Source organism: Helianthus annuus, chromosome 13 (genome assembly GCF_002127325.2).
Source record: "Helianthus annuus cultivar XRQ/B chromosome 13, HanXRQr2.0-SUNRISE, whole genome shotgun sequence".
Taxonomy (NCBI): domain Eukaryota; kingdom Viridiplantae; phylum Streptophyta; class Magnoliopsida; order Asterales; family Asteraceae; genus Helianthus; species Helianthus annuus.
This window is the reverse complement of record NC_035445.2, coordinates 91,127,361-91,143,457: the sequence shown is the minus strand read 5'-3', so window position 1 is coordinate 91,143,457 and position 16,097 is coordinate 91,127,361. Positions and strand designations below refer to the sequence as shown.

Here is a 16,097-nt window from a genome sequence, read left to right as displayed (position 1 = left end):
TTTAACCAGTTGAACCGGGTTGTACCGGACAGTTCAACCGAGTTACTAGTTAACCCTATAATATCATAAAATACAAATCAATCTCAAAAAATAATCCAATCTCAAATAGGATTTATGTAACTAATCCAATCTCAATAGGATTTTAAGAACATTTACATTGGGCGAGGTGGGTAAGAGTTTCAACGGTGATGGAATATAGGAAAGAAAGACACTAAGTTAATTACCAGAAATATGGAAGATCAGTATTACCATAATACCGTATTTTATTAAAATTAAAAAAAATCAAATTTTAAGAGAATGCAAACCGGTTCAACGATTTGAACCGTTAGAACGGAATTTACGCCGGTATATAAGACATACCGTATTCGAGTTTTACCGGTCTTTATCGTATCGGACTCATGTCTGATATCCGGTATAACCAGCTAATTCATACCGGTATTTTAAAACATTGGTTATACCAACTTGCAAGACTCACTCTTAAAAATAAAAAACTTTACATAAATCTTCTTTTATGTTTATATGTTGAATTCTTTACACTAACAAACGTTAAATCACACATGAGGGTAGTTTTTTTTACTGCATTTTAATTGGAAAAAAAATGTAATTTCCTTGATTAATATTCATTTGTCAAATTTATTACTTAATAACGTGTCAATAAACACATATACAAATAACTTAATTCACTAGCAACACAAAATACACTTATAAAATATTAAAATCAATAAATTAAAAAAAAACCAACAAAAAGTTAACCTTCACATAGTACATTTTTTACATGACGTAACACGTGCCACTCTCCCACGTGCTTTGCTGCAAAAATGTTTCCCGGCAAATTTGTCTTGCCCATAACAACCATCTCACCGGGCCCCACACTTATCAACTGAGTCACCACCGTCGGATGATATCTATCCGGTACCCGTACGAACCTCATCAACGGCCGGAAACAGTTGAGTAGATCTACACATTGGACAAGAGCCGTGCGATGAAAGCCATGTTTCAATGCACACAGGATGGAACCCATGACGGCAGTAGGGGATCACTTTCACCGTTTCTCTCTCCTCAAATTCCGTTAAGCATATGGAGCATTCGTTCCAGGTTTTCAAGTCTCCACCGTACTGTACGATGGGTAGTGACTGTACGGTGGAGACATCTACTCCACCGCGTTTATGTAAACGTGGTGTAGAGTTACCAGCTTCGGAGTCTCCGGAGTCGGTGACTGAGGAGAAGCGGCGGATGTAGAGGGAGAAAAAAGCCATGAAAAAGAGGACGGTGAGGAGGACGAGGACGGTGAGGACTAAGGACGAGTCGAAAGGTGAAGATGTAGCGGGTGATCGGAGAAGTTTGTCGGAGTCTTCTTCTTGAAGTAAGGTTCTCATGTTGAGAGAATGATAAGGATGGAGGGTGTGAAGATGTTATGGTGTTTGTTGGTTATGTTTTATGAGTACTGACACTTGTTGTTTTGGAATGTTTTGTGATGTTCAGTGTTCCCATCCTTTTCACAAATATTTCTAGGGTGGGGATGTAAACGAGGTAAAGTTGGTTTCGTATCGACCTTTGACATTTTTAATACTTGTATTTATCAGTTTTTACCCTCAAGTATTGGTACCGAGCTCATCCCAACTTGTAAGTAATTTTAACGATATTGTATTAATAACTTACGAGTGAGTATGTTGGTTTTCACCCTAATTAATTTTAAGAAAGGGTTTTGAGCAGACTTTAGTTTTTTTTCGAGAATATACGGAACAAAATAAAAATATTTGTTTTTTTTCAAATTAGAAAAAAAGAAAAGAAAACATGAGAAATTGATAGAAATATAATGCATATTATCATGAAATTCAATAAAAAAACAAATTTTCTTAATATATATTTTAAATCATAGTAGGTTATATTATCTACACATAATCTATACATGTGTGTAGGAAAACGTTAAAAAAAATAATAAACATATAACCAAATTGGCTTGGTGATTTTTAAAATATATAACATAAACATTGGGAAGTATATAATTTAAAAAACATGAATTGTTCCTAAAATAGAATAATGGTTAGATTTGTTAGTTCTTATTCTCACTCATTCGTGTGTTTTATCATCGTATAAAAAAATCTCCACTTATGTTTAAAATTTTATGTTAAAATGTTTAATGTATACAAAACTAAAGTATATATAACAAAAAAAAATTGGTTCCAAAAAGGTTAACATATTTGTGTGGCGAGCAGTCCAGGATCGGTTAGCAATTATGAAAGGATTAAAGAAAAGGGGAATTTTATCGGGCACGTCGATATGCAAACTGTGCAATGATCAAAAAGAGGACATACAGGATGTTATGTGGTTGTGCAAATATGGCAAACGATAAGCACATGGTGGACTACAGCAGATCCATACGATTAGCACAAAGGATCTGTTGAACATTCACAAGAACGAGACGGTTGATAAGCATAAGAAAAAAAATATACAAGTAATTTTTTGGCAACTTGTGGGGAGATTTGGAAAGTAAGGAACGAGCACATCTTCGGTGGGAGACAAATAAACTTAGAGCTATCTTCGGGGAGATCCAAACAATTTCCTTCACATGGGTTAAATTTCGGGCGAAACGGACAAACATAGAATAGGAAAATGGGTGAGGGTTGAATTGAAGAGATAACTTACTAACCATTGTATTTCGGGCAATCTTCGGGGAGATCCAAGCAATTTTCTTCAATATACTGCTTTGGATTGTATGTAATTTTATTATGTTCTAGGTGATGGTGTAAAGGTGGTTGGCTTAGTAGCTTAATAACCATTGTATTATCTGAAAATTTAGTAATAAATAAAATGTTGTTGTTTGCTATTAAAAAAAATTAATTAGGGTGTACGGTGTGGGACTCGGCAACGTGCGGCAAACCAGTTTGCCGATCGGCAAACACCGGCGCCGACCTTTTGGCGACGCGGCAAACAAAACGAATCGGGGACATGTTGCCGACTCGGGAAAGATGGAATGTGGAAGGTGGGCCAGGTTTAACGGTAATATTACCGTTCAAATAAAAAAAAGTAATTTTTCTTTAAAAAATTAAACTATAAATATCAAACCAAACCATTAACCAAATACCTTCAAATATATACCCAACCAAACCAAAAAATACCACCAATTCTTCCCAAAAATTTACAAAACAAAATGGCGGATGAACTCCCGTTATGGTTCCCACCCATGAGTAGCGACGATTCATCCGATAGTAGCATTCTTTTTTTTTTTTCAAAATCTCATCGAATAAGCCAAACTTCAAGACACGGGCACATCTAACCGAAGGAGATATATTGAACGTCAACGTGAAGAGGGGCATGAGACACTCATGGCGGATTATTTTGTCGAAGACCCGAAGTACAACGAAGATATCTTTCGGCATAGGTTCCGTATGTCGAAACGTTTGTTTCTAAAAATTGTGGCCGACGTGGAAGAGAACGACCCGTGGTTTGAAGAGGCCCCCGATACGCGAGGTAGGAAGGGCTTTACGCCGTTGCAAAAGGTGACATCGGCTATTAAACAGCTCGCAACTGGTAACACTCCAGACGAGAACGACGAGTACTTGCATATGGCCGAAAGAACTTCCCGCGAGTGCCTAGAATATTTTTGCGACACGGTTTGCAAAATATACGGTCCAGAGTTCTTACGTAGACCGACAAGCCACGACATGGCACTTTTATACAAAGCTCATGAGGAAAAACATCACCTTCCAGGTATGTTCCGTAGCCTTGATTGCACCCATTTCGTTTGGCGATTTTGTCCGACAGAGTATCGAGGCCAATTTATGCGAGGAGATCATCGATAGCCGACTGCTATGCTCGAAGCGGTTGCTTCTCAAGACTTATGGTTTTGGCATGCTTTTGCCGGTCCACCGGGTTCTCAAAACGATATCAATGTTCTACAACAATCTCCGTTATTTTTAACGGAACGAAATGAAACCGGCCAAAATGTCCATTTTACGTTAACAACCATTTATACAAACGTGGTTATTTGCTCGTGGATGGAATCTACCCTTCATGGTCAGTGTTTGTGAAGTCGATCCCTTACCCTCACGAAGTAGACCAAAAGAAATTCAAGAGGCAACATGAGGTGGCAAGAAAAGACGTCGAACGGGCTTTTGGTGTTTTGAAGGCGAAATGGAGTGTATTGAGTCGACCGATGCGAGCAAGATCCGTGAAAAAAATTAGGAGTGTCGTGTACACGTGTATTATTTTACACAACATGATTTTGAAAGATGAAGGAAAGGCGATAGCACCGGTGCACATTCGGGATCCTCCGGTCGAGCCCGCTCTAGACGATACGGTGTTGGGCGAGTTGATGGATGAAGACACGCATTGGAGACTAAAACACGATCTCATAGATCATCTCGCAAGTCAAGATTTACCACAACTTTTGGTCGATTCCGACGAAGACTAGTTTAATTTATTTCAAGTTAGTGTAATTTTATTGTTTTTTAATTTAGTGTAATTTTGATGTTTTTAATTTAATTTATGAAAGTTAATTGTTTTTTAATTTAAATATTAAATAAACTAGTGCACAAAAAAAAATAATAAAAAAAGTTTACCACTTCAGCAAGTGTTTAAACCATTATCAACACTTTTCAGCAAAGTTTAAACACTTTTGACTGATTGACATGACGCGCTATGATTGATCAGTTTTTTGGTTTGCCACTCCAAATTATTTAGCCACTCCTTACACCCACGTATCATCAATTCATTACACCCTATTCAATAAGGTATTCACTATCTTTTATTCCTGGTGTCGGATTTATGCCGTAGCCCATAGGTAACATATGATGAGTTTAATGAGGCTGTTCGTGACTGATGTATTAATTTAAATAGCTTAATGTAGCTACAAATAATTAAATAAAATTTATAGACATTTAGATTTCCTTTAAAATTACTTTGTTATTGTATAAATCACATGAAACAAATTAATAAATTCAAGCAGCTCTTATATTTAATTACTTACACTTCATGAATTTTTTTTTTCGGTTTATTGAAAAAAGTATGAGATAACTCTTTTTATATGTTATTTTTATGAATTTATATCAATTATTTCTTTTTTCTTAAAAGTAGTCTATAAAAATAAATAGTCTTTATAAATTAAATTAAAAGTTCTATGTTACTTAGTAATGTTAAAAAATAAAGAACACGATTATTATGTTAGTTGAATTTAACAATTATATGACAAATTACAATCTATACTAATAGCACATGTAATGAGGTTCTACCAATAACAATAGATTTTAATAATGTAACAAGCAAAACATTATATCAACAACTTTACTAATAGTTATCGTTTTCAAGACCTAACGTACGATACAACAGCAGGCGTATGACAGGCCACCTACAACAACATGCAAGTTATTTTTGCATTTATATATGAAACCTTTATAACATAATAATACAAAAAATAACAACTCAATGTTTTTCAATGTCACATGTTTACACTTCTAAAACATGTTTAAACTACCATAAGAATGAAGATACTTCAATCTAATCAACAAATCAGAAACCATCATTGGTGCTCAAGTGGTGGCCACGGGTATTTAAGTTTCACCTATGGTGGGTCCTGGTGAGTTTTTCCCTCTAGGTCTCAAGTTCGAGTCTGGGTGATAGGGGTTTCTCATTGAGGGGTTTAGATTGGGATCTATTATGCGAAGGGGCTCTCTAGCACATACCCGGTTAAGACAACGTATGCTAGACCTCCTGACATTCGCGAATAATTCACATCTTTAAAAAATTCAACTAATCAGAATCACTACACGTATGAAACATGTTCAACTAACGGGTCACATACAATTTGTAAAGTCTATTTGATAACTTACAACCTTATGATTTTGCAACTTCAAATTGATCACATACAACCTTGTGTTCTTATTTTCAACTTTTGATCACATACAACATTGTAATTTATTAATCTCACGATGAGACTACAAGCAACATGTGCCATTATAAACTTCTACATGCAACATAAACCTTTTAGGCTACTTTGAACACCATAAGAGCATTTTATCAATTCATCGTTTGAGTATTTAATACAACACTATATTCCGTTTTCAATTATAATCTTAATTAAATGCTGTAACTAAGTCCATTATTTAAAAAAACATAGAACTTATACGTCTGTGTTAACCGACAATACAGACGATCGATATAACAAATTATTACAGTTGATTTGTATTTTACAATAGTCAAGTTTTTAAGTTCGAAACAGTGATAGGCATGTTCATGCTTCAACCTTCCCATTATTGTTTCCAGAGAGTTTTGCGGTTTAATAGTGTTCGGTTCTTCACGTGCTTGGTCGTCCGTCTGCTTCGCGCCTTAGTGAAAGCCTGTCATAAATACTAAAAACAATTAGTGTTTAAGTTATACGGTCAAACGATTAGAAATCGAAACATTTGAACGAAAACATTAAGCTCAAAATATCTTTTTTTTCAGCCCTCTTACCCAGCTGGGTCAGGTTTCCACCTGGCCTAGTCAACTGAAACATGTCTTTTCCTCAGCACCCTTACCCGGCCGAGTCAGGTTTCCACCCGGCCGTGTCAGCTGAAAACGTGTTTTCTTTTCAAATCAATCTTTCGGTTCAAAGTTAATTATCGAACCGACCCGTTAGGAGGCATTTTACATTCTAGTTCATATCTCCTACTTTCTTATCAATATTCTAGTTGTTTCCATCAACCACAACTCAAATTTGGTTGATTACATTAGACAAACCTTAATTTGTCATTATTTTCTTCCGGTAAAACGTTTTACCAAACACAACCCGTTAGGAGGCATTAAGCCAAAAAGCTTACGTCTCTCGCTTTTATGTTACCGGAAGGATTAACCCAATTATAAGACTCATTTTTAATCTACCTTTAAGGGTAGTTTGCCTGATTCATCATTCAGGGCATTTTAGTCAATTTAGTCCATTTCCGCATAATGGACACGCTTTTGGCTCGAATGTCTGTTTTACCCAAAATACTAAATGCACTTCACTTGGGTTAATCTATTACCCAAATTTGACCCATCCCTCTTTAGTCGGGCCATAAGCCCCTACCGAAAGCATAACCTTTTATACATATCTAGAGCGAGTCAAAACCATTGATTCGTTATCCATACCTTGTGATTTTTATTTCTTTCCAATTTGTTGCAATGCATGCCCATACATTATGCTTACCTATAAGCACAAACTTGACAAAATAAAGCATTAAATACCGGGATAAAATGGCAATCACCATTTGACCCGCATGACCCGTTTGTCCTTTTGACCATTTCAGGTTCGCCCCCTTTTTTGTTTATTGCATCCAAATCAATCTTTATATTGTTTATCACCAAAATTTTTTTACTTGTTTGACCCCTTTGGTTTGTGTCAGCAAGTGCTTATTGCAAAAATTCACATTTTTACTTCAAAGACCCGTTTGGTTTGCGTCAGCAAGTGCTTATATAAAAAAAACTTGTTTTTACACGTTTGACTCGTTTTAGTTTACACCTCAGTGTCCAAATTCTAACATTGTTTTTTTGATCACAAAACTGTGATCTAACATAATTTTACCCATTTTGACTCATTTGGTCTACACATTGGGTTTTGACTTTAACAAGTCGTTTATTTCAACTTATTTACACTTCTTATATAGTGATCTTATTATAGGAGGTGTAATTTTTTACTTACCTTGCGTCCGATTATGTTTTTCCTCGTCTTTGACCCGCTGGACCCATTTCGTTACTGTTGGGAATTCCTAGTCTAATCCGTGGCTTACATGCTTGAAGGATGGCTAGGAGGATCGCTTGGAGTGCAAGACAAGTAATAAACAATAATATTAATTAATTAGTGAATATTATCTAAGGTTTCTATACGTGTTAGGTTAGGAAGTATCTATATATATATATATAAACATGATAAATAAGGGCTTATGTGTCATGTTATGAGGGCTTGGAAAATGAGGTGGCATCACCTCATGCATTCTTGAAATTGGTTTTGGCTCCAAAAATTCGGGTCTTTTTTTTTCCTTTAAACGGGCAGACACGGGATCCATATTATGACCCGTGTATTTAATAGTTCTAAAACCCTAAATCTGCCACCGTCGCTTCTCTTCGTCTTCGTCCCCTTCTTTCTCCTTGAATCCTCTTCAATCTATCTTCAAGGCAAGTTTATGTTTTTCGTTTAGGTGAAAGATTAGGGTTAGGAGCAACGAGAGGATGGGATGCGACATAGAAGGATGGGAATCCAGGTCTAGATTCGACTTGCCAGGTTTGTATTCATCTTTTAATCGTTATATATATTTTTTAGGGTTCTTACGTGTACTTTTAATTCAGTGAGTTTATTCATATTAGAAAAAAAATGGAGAAACTGTTCTTGATTGATTTTTGGGAGCCGAAATTAAGTGTCAATTTAGGGTTTGTTCTTGCGTAAATTGAATCCAGTTAATTTGAAAAAAAAAACGTCTAGGGTTTTTTTCTGTTCAACTGATCATATGACTTTGATTCAGGATTGGGTCAACTGGAAGAAGCTGTAATGGTGGATGCATCATATTTTCATTTGATTCGGTCAACAACTTCGATCTACTAATTTTTTTATTTAAATGCATTCTTAATGATTCGTTAATGAATAATTGAAATTGAAATCGTATTTAAGTAGACGTTATAAATCATGTGAAGAAAGTATGAATTAGTAAACGTCATTTGCTTTTCGAATTTTGGGAATCGAGTAGTACCGCAAGTTGATATATAAACTTACATCTGGTAAAGGAAAGCCGTGATATATAAACTTACATCTGAACACAAACAGAAGGAGAAAAATGATTAAAAATGAATATGTCCATCATTTGATAGAGTTATCACATTATTAATTTCTGTATGAGCATTACTGTAATGACTTATTGACTGCACATAGTAGTCATTAATTTTTTATTGTTATTGTTAACTTTTTTGTTAAAGGGTTGCGCTAAAATGATATATATATATATATAAACACGTGTACAGGTAAAGGTTCCTGTTATAGTGGCATGCTGTAAGTTGGATTTAAGGGATGAACAACAATCAGTTAGTTTGGAGTTGGTGATGTCTCCTATAATGCAACAGTTTAGGGAAATTGAAACCTGTATTGAATGATCAGCATACAAACATATTCAGGTAATATATTTTTTTCCAGTTCTTAGCTTTTGTTTTCGGTATCAAGCTGTGTAAGAAATATAGACGACACATGTATTAGTTTCTGTTACCAAAATATAGGGATCCTAATAAACTTGGCCAGCTATTTGTGTTGGGATCCTTGTAAAATCACAAGGTGTAGACAATAAATGGTGTAACTTTTACAAGAAGTTGAAAAGGGAGTTATTGCAATTTGATGAGACTGAGCATTGTTAAAAGTATCTCATAATGATGGTATTTGTGTTGGGATATAAAATCAAACTACCATTTTATGTAAAGAAGAAAAAATAACATTAACTTTGTGATTTATCACAGATGCATATATATTATCTCATAAGGTCTCATAACAGATGCATATATACTTAACATAATTATAGTTTGAAGTGAAAATTTTGTGATTTATCTTTAGGTTGAGCTGAAAGTTTGAAACTTTTGGGTTTTGGTGGTTTCAGGATGGATGATAGTTTATATGTGACTTTGGGAACTACATTAGGCCCGAAATCTTATGCTCAAATCTTATGTTCGCCATGGTCAGTGAAACCCATCATATGTTTTTTTCTACTCTGTAATTTCTCATTAAAAGGCGATCTATTTTCATTTAATTGCTCTTTATATATTTTTACATTAATTAGTTTAGTTATTTTTTCTAAACTTGTGAGTGCCACAGGGAAGCCATGGAAAACAAGAGCTTGAACGTATGTGCGTTGATCTTCATTTTAATATATAGGCCACAAGGTATGTTGCTTAATATATATATTCTTTTCAAAAGATTTATTATTTTTTTGTTTAAACTATAATTACTTACATATATTTCGTTCTCTATGTTGCAGTACTTCCATATTTACGACATCAATTTCCAAATCAATTTCGTTAAATAAATGGTTATTTTTTGTTTTCAGGAACCTAATAAATTACTTAAAGCAGCAGACAAGACTATGAAGACACTGGCTATCGAATTTGCAGAGTACCAGGTGAAACTTTTAACTAACTATGGAAAATAACTGTCTAATACTTTGTTATTAAATTATTGTTTCAGTTTTCTTTGGTCGTCGAAAGTTCTTAATATTTCAAACCCTAACATTGGGTAATATTTTACAGCGTTTGAAAACAGTTGTTGAAACCACTCTTGTAATCAAATTGGGATTGGAGAAAACAGTGGTTGAAACCACTGTTGGGTAATATTTTATTGGGTTTATTCGGTTAAAACAGTGTTTTGTGGAGAAAACAATGGTTGAAACCACTGTTGGGTTAAAACTACCAGAGTTTTAACCCAACAGTGGTTTCATCTACTGTTTTCTCCACAAAGAACCTACAAGTGGTTTCAACCACTGTTTTCTCCAAAAGGCGATACCTGCCCATGAATCGTTTTAACTACTTGTGTTTGGCTACTGACTTTTGATAGCCTTAATGTTTGCATCTACATACTACTGTTAGTAATGCCATACTACTTTAGTCAGATTTTAAAGATGTGTTAATTCTTACTAAGGTATTCACGGATTTTGTGGTGATTAATATAAGTATATGCTCGATCATACATTAATACCTTACTAAATGCTTATTTCATATTTGTACATCTTAAAAGTTGGAGTAATTGACTGCTTGATCAGGTTGTGGAAGAGGGCTAAAAGATCCATCATATCGGGTGATTCAATGTCATTTTGTTGTTTCTGGAAGTCTTGGAGATGTGGTAGCAAAGGTATGCTATTACCTTTTGATATGTGTTACCGGTAGCTCTTTTAATTTTTTTTCAATATATAACCCACCAAATGGAACCAAAACCATGTCTGATCAAACACACATCTTAAAGCACTGTTCATCTGCAAACAGTAAACATATCTCTGAATGAAACCATCTCAGGATAAACATAACCTTAAATAAGAATCAGAGTTAATTTAAACAGAGTTAATTTAAACAGACTGAAACACCCAAAACACCAATTCGGTTCAAGCACTAACTCACAGGGGAACGGTGCAAACAGGCACATGCATAAATCAATTCACAAGCATATTGGAAACAAACTGGGAAAACACAAACAAGCATTTGATACCTATAACAGACACTCATCATCTATGGCAGAAGCAAAGATTGATGGGGGTGTGCCATGAGGAATTGAGGGGTGGTCGAAGATGGTGGTTTCACAGATGGATGATGAAACTGGTGATTGAGGTTTTGTTTTGGGTTTTAATTTGTTATAAATACATGTAGGGGAAATAGTTTAATTGTTTATATTAACTTTCTTAAGTATTTAAAATAAAAAAAACTAAATAAAACCAAAAAATGATCTATAATGAAATTGAAGTTATATTGTTGTTCCTTGTCAATGCTATCAATTGTCTTGATAGTTCTATGAATGATAGGGCTCTAGAGTTGAATCATCCCGAGCGAGGAGTTGTATAGCAAAAGCATCATCAAGTGATTCTGGTTCAGGTTCAGGTTATAATTTGGCTCCTGTAGCACCACTTAAGTTTGAGTCCTCGGTTGGTCAGCTCCTGAAACAAATCTTGCAAAACCACCCTCATCTGCTCCCTACAGCCATTGATCAACAATTCGACAACCCTCAAAACGTTTTTTGATGATCAAAAACAAGAACTTGCTTCCTCATCTACAGATAGCCTTTATAAGTAAGTAACTTTTTAAATCTGTTATTGCAGCTATTCATAAATCGGTTTCAGTATACTTAAAACATTAGAAACTGACTTAAAAACACAGTAATCAGATGGTAGTGTAAAAACGCAATGTCAAACGCCCCCTTAATTGTTATATGAAACATCATATGTAGCAGTTATGAAATTTTAGGAGAATAGCTGAAGTGAAAGAAAAAGATAGACAAAAGAGCGGCCTGCATAATACTTCACTTTGTTATGCTGACTTAATTATGTGACACCCCAGGAAAACCAGTGAACGCTATAACTTACCTAGCTTCCTCAGTGAGTGCATACCAAATTTCGGGACGAAATTTCCAATTAGTTGGGGATAATGTGACAACTCGAACTTTAGACTTACTTTGTGTAACGATACGTGTTTCCGAGAACGTTATTAATTGAATGAATACTTGGTATGTTATGTTTATGTGCATTATGTGTGTATGTATGATTATGTGTTCACGAACCCAAACCGCACAACTTGAACCGAACCGCACAACACTACATTCGAGTGCACAAGCCCTTTGGGCCACACCTTGTACGCGGACCCATTAGGCAACCGAGTGGGCTCGGCCCACTCCCCACTCGCAAACACTAAACCCTTTGGTAAGGGTTTGTGTTAATGCACTTTTGGGTGATAAGTGCAAGGCTTCCAACATCAAGGGTCTTTATTGAACATTGTCCAAAGTTTAGAAAGAGTTTATTTGGAGAGCTTCTAGTAGGTTTTCTAGAAAGAGTTTATTGGAAGAGTTTCTAGAAGGTTTTCTAGAAAGAGTTTATTGGAATAGTTTCTAGAAGGTTTATAGAAAGAGTTTATTTAGACAGAGTTTATTTAGTCTAGTTCTCTTGTCTGAGTTTGTTTAGTCTTGGTTTGTCTGAGTTTTGTAGCAAGGCTTTGTGCCTTATGTTTTGTTCGGACTTTCTATTTGGTGTGGAAAGTCTGAGATTCACCTTGTATATATACTTTAATATGGAATAGACAAGGTAACGATTCTGTGTGAATTTCTGTGCCCTAATCATTCTCTTTTGTCTGGCGGCGCTTTGTGTGAGTGACGTCATTCATCTTCATCAAGAATACTCTGTGTATTCTTGATTTCTCTCTCAAATCCTTGCATTCTTGTGTTCATCTACAGTGGTTGATCATCAGGTGGATTCCGCACACCTGTTGGTTGCTTTAGCTGAGTGAGATCTTGGATTAGGAGGCCTTACAAGTGGTATCAGAGCAGTGTGCTCATACTACTGTAGGTGTTCTTAGTTTGAAGGTTTTGGTGAGATTAGTTCATACTTTGATTGGGTTTAGTGAGATATTAGTGTGTTTTTGTGTGTTATTCATGATTCTTCATTCATTTCTAGTGTGTGGATGATGGATTTTGAGTAGTTTAGTGAGTTTTTAGTGTTTTCTTCATCTGGGTTTTTACAGGGTTTTTGTTCTTGTTCATACAGAGCTTTGAAGGAGATAAAAATTCCTGAGTTTTGATCTTTGGAAGCTTGGTCTGAGTTTTACACTTTGTGTTTGTGTCTCCGGGGTATTGTTGAACCAGTGTGTAGTCACATTGGGGAGATACTCCGAAGATTGGTTTCTTTCTGAGTTTTGAAACTTGTCTGAGTTTCAATTCTTTCAGTCTGAGTTTTCTCCTTTGTCTGAGTTTTCCTTTTAAAGCAAATTGTGTCTGAGTTTAGTGGGTTGTTTGGTCCGAAGTTATCTAGTTTAGGCAATTTAGTGTCTGAGTTTGTGTTTGGTCCGAATATAATTCTAGTCTGAGTTTATTCCAAGAGTTTATTCCAAGAGTTTATTCCATGAGTTTATTCCAAGAGTTTATTCCATGAGTTTATTCCATGAGTTTATTCCATGAGTTTATTCCAAGAGTTTATTCCATGAGTTTATTCCAAGAGTTTATTCCATGAGTTTATTCCATGAGTTTATTCCAAGAGTTTATTCCATGAGTTTATTCCATGAGTTTATTCCAAGAGTTTATTCCATGAGTTTATTCCAAGAGTTTATTCCATGAGTTTATTCCATGAGTTTATTCCAAGAGTTTATTCCAAGAGTTTATTTTCTGTCCGAGTTAGTTTAAATAGAGTCTGAGTTTATTACTTTGAGTTTATAGTTGAGTTTATAGTCTGAGTTTAGTGTCATTATTTTAGGTTGAGTCCGAATTTATATATTAGATTATAGTAGCCCGAGTTTAAAATTTGTTTTTGTCTGAGTTTCTTGTGAGGTGTTAGTCCGAGTTTAATATATATCTTTAGTCCGATTTTAGTTTGTGCTTCCAGTCCGAATTAGTTTCATTTTATTAAATATCCGAGCTTAAAATTTTTGAATCCGAGTTTATTAAAGCACCTTGAGTCCGAGTTTATTAGATCAACTTCTGTCCGAGTTTAAGAGTTTGCGTTAAGGTCCGAATTTATTTAATCATAGTTAAGTCAGAGTTTCTTAAATTGTCTAGTCCGAGTTTTTAAACAAATTGTCTAGTCCGAATTTCACATCAAATCCGAGTTTAAGTGTTTCTTTTTAGTTGAGTCTGAGTTTCTGTTTCTCATATATTAGAGTCCGAGTTTTGTGTCTCACTTCAGTGTCTGAGTTTAAATTTTTCTAACAGTGTTGTGTCCGAGCTCTGTTTGTCTGTGTTTAATTTCAGGTTCTGTGATCCGGGATTCACACTCTGATTCAAGCTCACTTCACTGTTTTTGAAGTTCTCTGTTGTTGTCTACAATGGCAAACAACAATCTGACTACAATGGTGCAAAGCCTCAAGCACAATGCTGAGGTAGGAAGTAACGACAAACCTCCTTTGTTGATCAACGAACTTGATTTTCCTGAGTGGAAGGAGCGTTTCGAAAGATATGTTCGAGCAAAAGACATCAAAATCTGGTTGTGCATCGTTAAAGGATGTGGAGCTACTCCAGTACGTACGTTGACGATTGATACGTACTTGGCGCTTACTGACGATCAGAAGAAGTTTTATGACTGTGAAGAGAAAGCAATGTCAATGATAACGATGGCAATGACACAATCTATACTTCATACGTTCCGTAAGAGAAATAGCTCAAAGGAATTGTGGGATAGTATGATCCAGCGATATGAAGGAAACGAAATGTACAAGAAACGACGTCTCGAACGTTTGAAGACTCAATTCGTTGTGTTCAAGGCTTTGAAGAATGAGTCATTTGATGACACAGTGAATCGATTTTATCATCTGCTGAGCGAACTTGATAGAAGTAAAGAGGGTATCTACACTGAATTCGAGAAGGTTGAGAAGTTTCTGAATTGTCTTTCGAGAGAATGGAATATGTACACCGCTTTGATCAGAGAGGGTGTTCTCTACGAAGAGCTTACATTGGAAGAAGTTGTTCAGAAGCTGAGGGGTTACGCTTGGAATATGGAAGATCAAGCATCTGAATTCGAGAAGATCCAAGATCCTCAGTTGTATAAGGCTTCGAAACCGACGGATAAGGGTAGTAATGGTGGAGTCGGTGTTGCTTTGTATTCGGAAAATGAAGGTCCTGCAAGTGAACACGCCTTCATAAGCAACAATGTCAGTTCAAGTGGAACAACCAATTCAAATCAAGGGATGTACTCTTCTAGTGGCGCTCAGAAATCTCAAGGAACAAGTGTGAACATTCCTAAGATTGATGCAAGCTGTTTAAAGATGATTGAAGAAAACATGAGTCTGTTGGCATCCTTCATGACTGCATACGAGAATTTCTGTCTTGGGAAACTCGTTGAACCGTCAAGTCTCGATGAAGACTTCGATCAGATAGATCAAGACGAGATGGAAGAACTTGATCTACAGCTCAATATGGCTCTGTTAGTCCGTAGAGCGAAGAAGTTTCTGCTGAAGACGGGTAAGAAGTTCATAGGAGGTCAGACAAAGACTCGAATGGGGGTCGACATGTCAAAGGTAAAATGTTACAACTGCGGGATCTATGGGCATTTCGCACGTGATTGTCGAAAGCCGAAGATGGAAAGATCTGACAACAACTCCCGAGGAAACAACTCAAGACCTCAAAACAATACATCAAATGCTGCCTCCAACTCAAGTGCTCGTTCAAGTGGGTCTGAAAATACCACATCTTCGACAAACAATGCTATGGTGGCTCAACCTTTACAGAGTGTGACTGAGCCTTATGACTGGGGTTGTGCTTTGGAAGACATTTCAGGAGCTATTGTGTCACAAGCTTTCATAGCTGAAATTGTGAACGAAGAAGTGTTTGAAGAGGTTGTTGAAGAAACAAGCATTGAGGAGCTTGCAGTTGTAGCTGAAGTTCTTGGGGAAGAGTTGGATTCGGGAAATGTTACTGAGAATGAAAGTCCTTCGATCGA

General features: G+C 35.8%; 2 protein-coding genes across 2 annotated transcripts; one reads left to right on the top strand and one right to left on the bottom strand.

The window, feature by feature from the left end:
* Positions 1 to 905: 905 nt before the first annotated feature.
* Positions 906 to 1,376, bottom strand: LOC110902956 (RING-H2 finger protein ATL57). Its single transcript, XM_022149239.2, has one exon. The coding sequence runs from the start codon at positions 1,374 to 1,376 to the stop codon at positions 906 to 908; it is 471 nt and encodes a 156-aa protein (XP_022004931.1).
* Positions 1,377 to 3,326: 1,950 nt separating this feature from the next.
* LOC110901273 lies at positions 3,327 to 4,414 on the top strand. The gene is made up of 2 exons (XM_022148112.1): positions 3,327 to 3,711; positions 4,023 to 4,414. Exons 1-2 carry the CDS (start codon positions 3,327 to 3,329, stop codon positions 4,412 to 4,414), a joined length of 777 nt encoding a protein of 258 aa, XP_022003804.1.
* Positions 4,415 to 16,097: the final 11,683 nt, after the last annotated feature.

Coding starts and splice junctions, on each gene's coding strand:
- LOC110901273 (XM_022148112.1), top strand. CDS start 3,327: ATGGCGGATTATTTTGTCGAAGACCCGAAGTACAACGAAGATATCTTT. Junction 3,712..4,022: donor GGAAAAACATCACCTTCCAG/GTATGTTCCGTA, acceptor CTTCATGGTCAG/TGTTTGTGAAGTCGATCCCT.
- LOC110902956 (XM_022149239.2), bottom strand. CDS start 1,376: ATGAGAACCTTACTTCAAGAAGAAGACTCCGACAAACTTCTCCGATCA.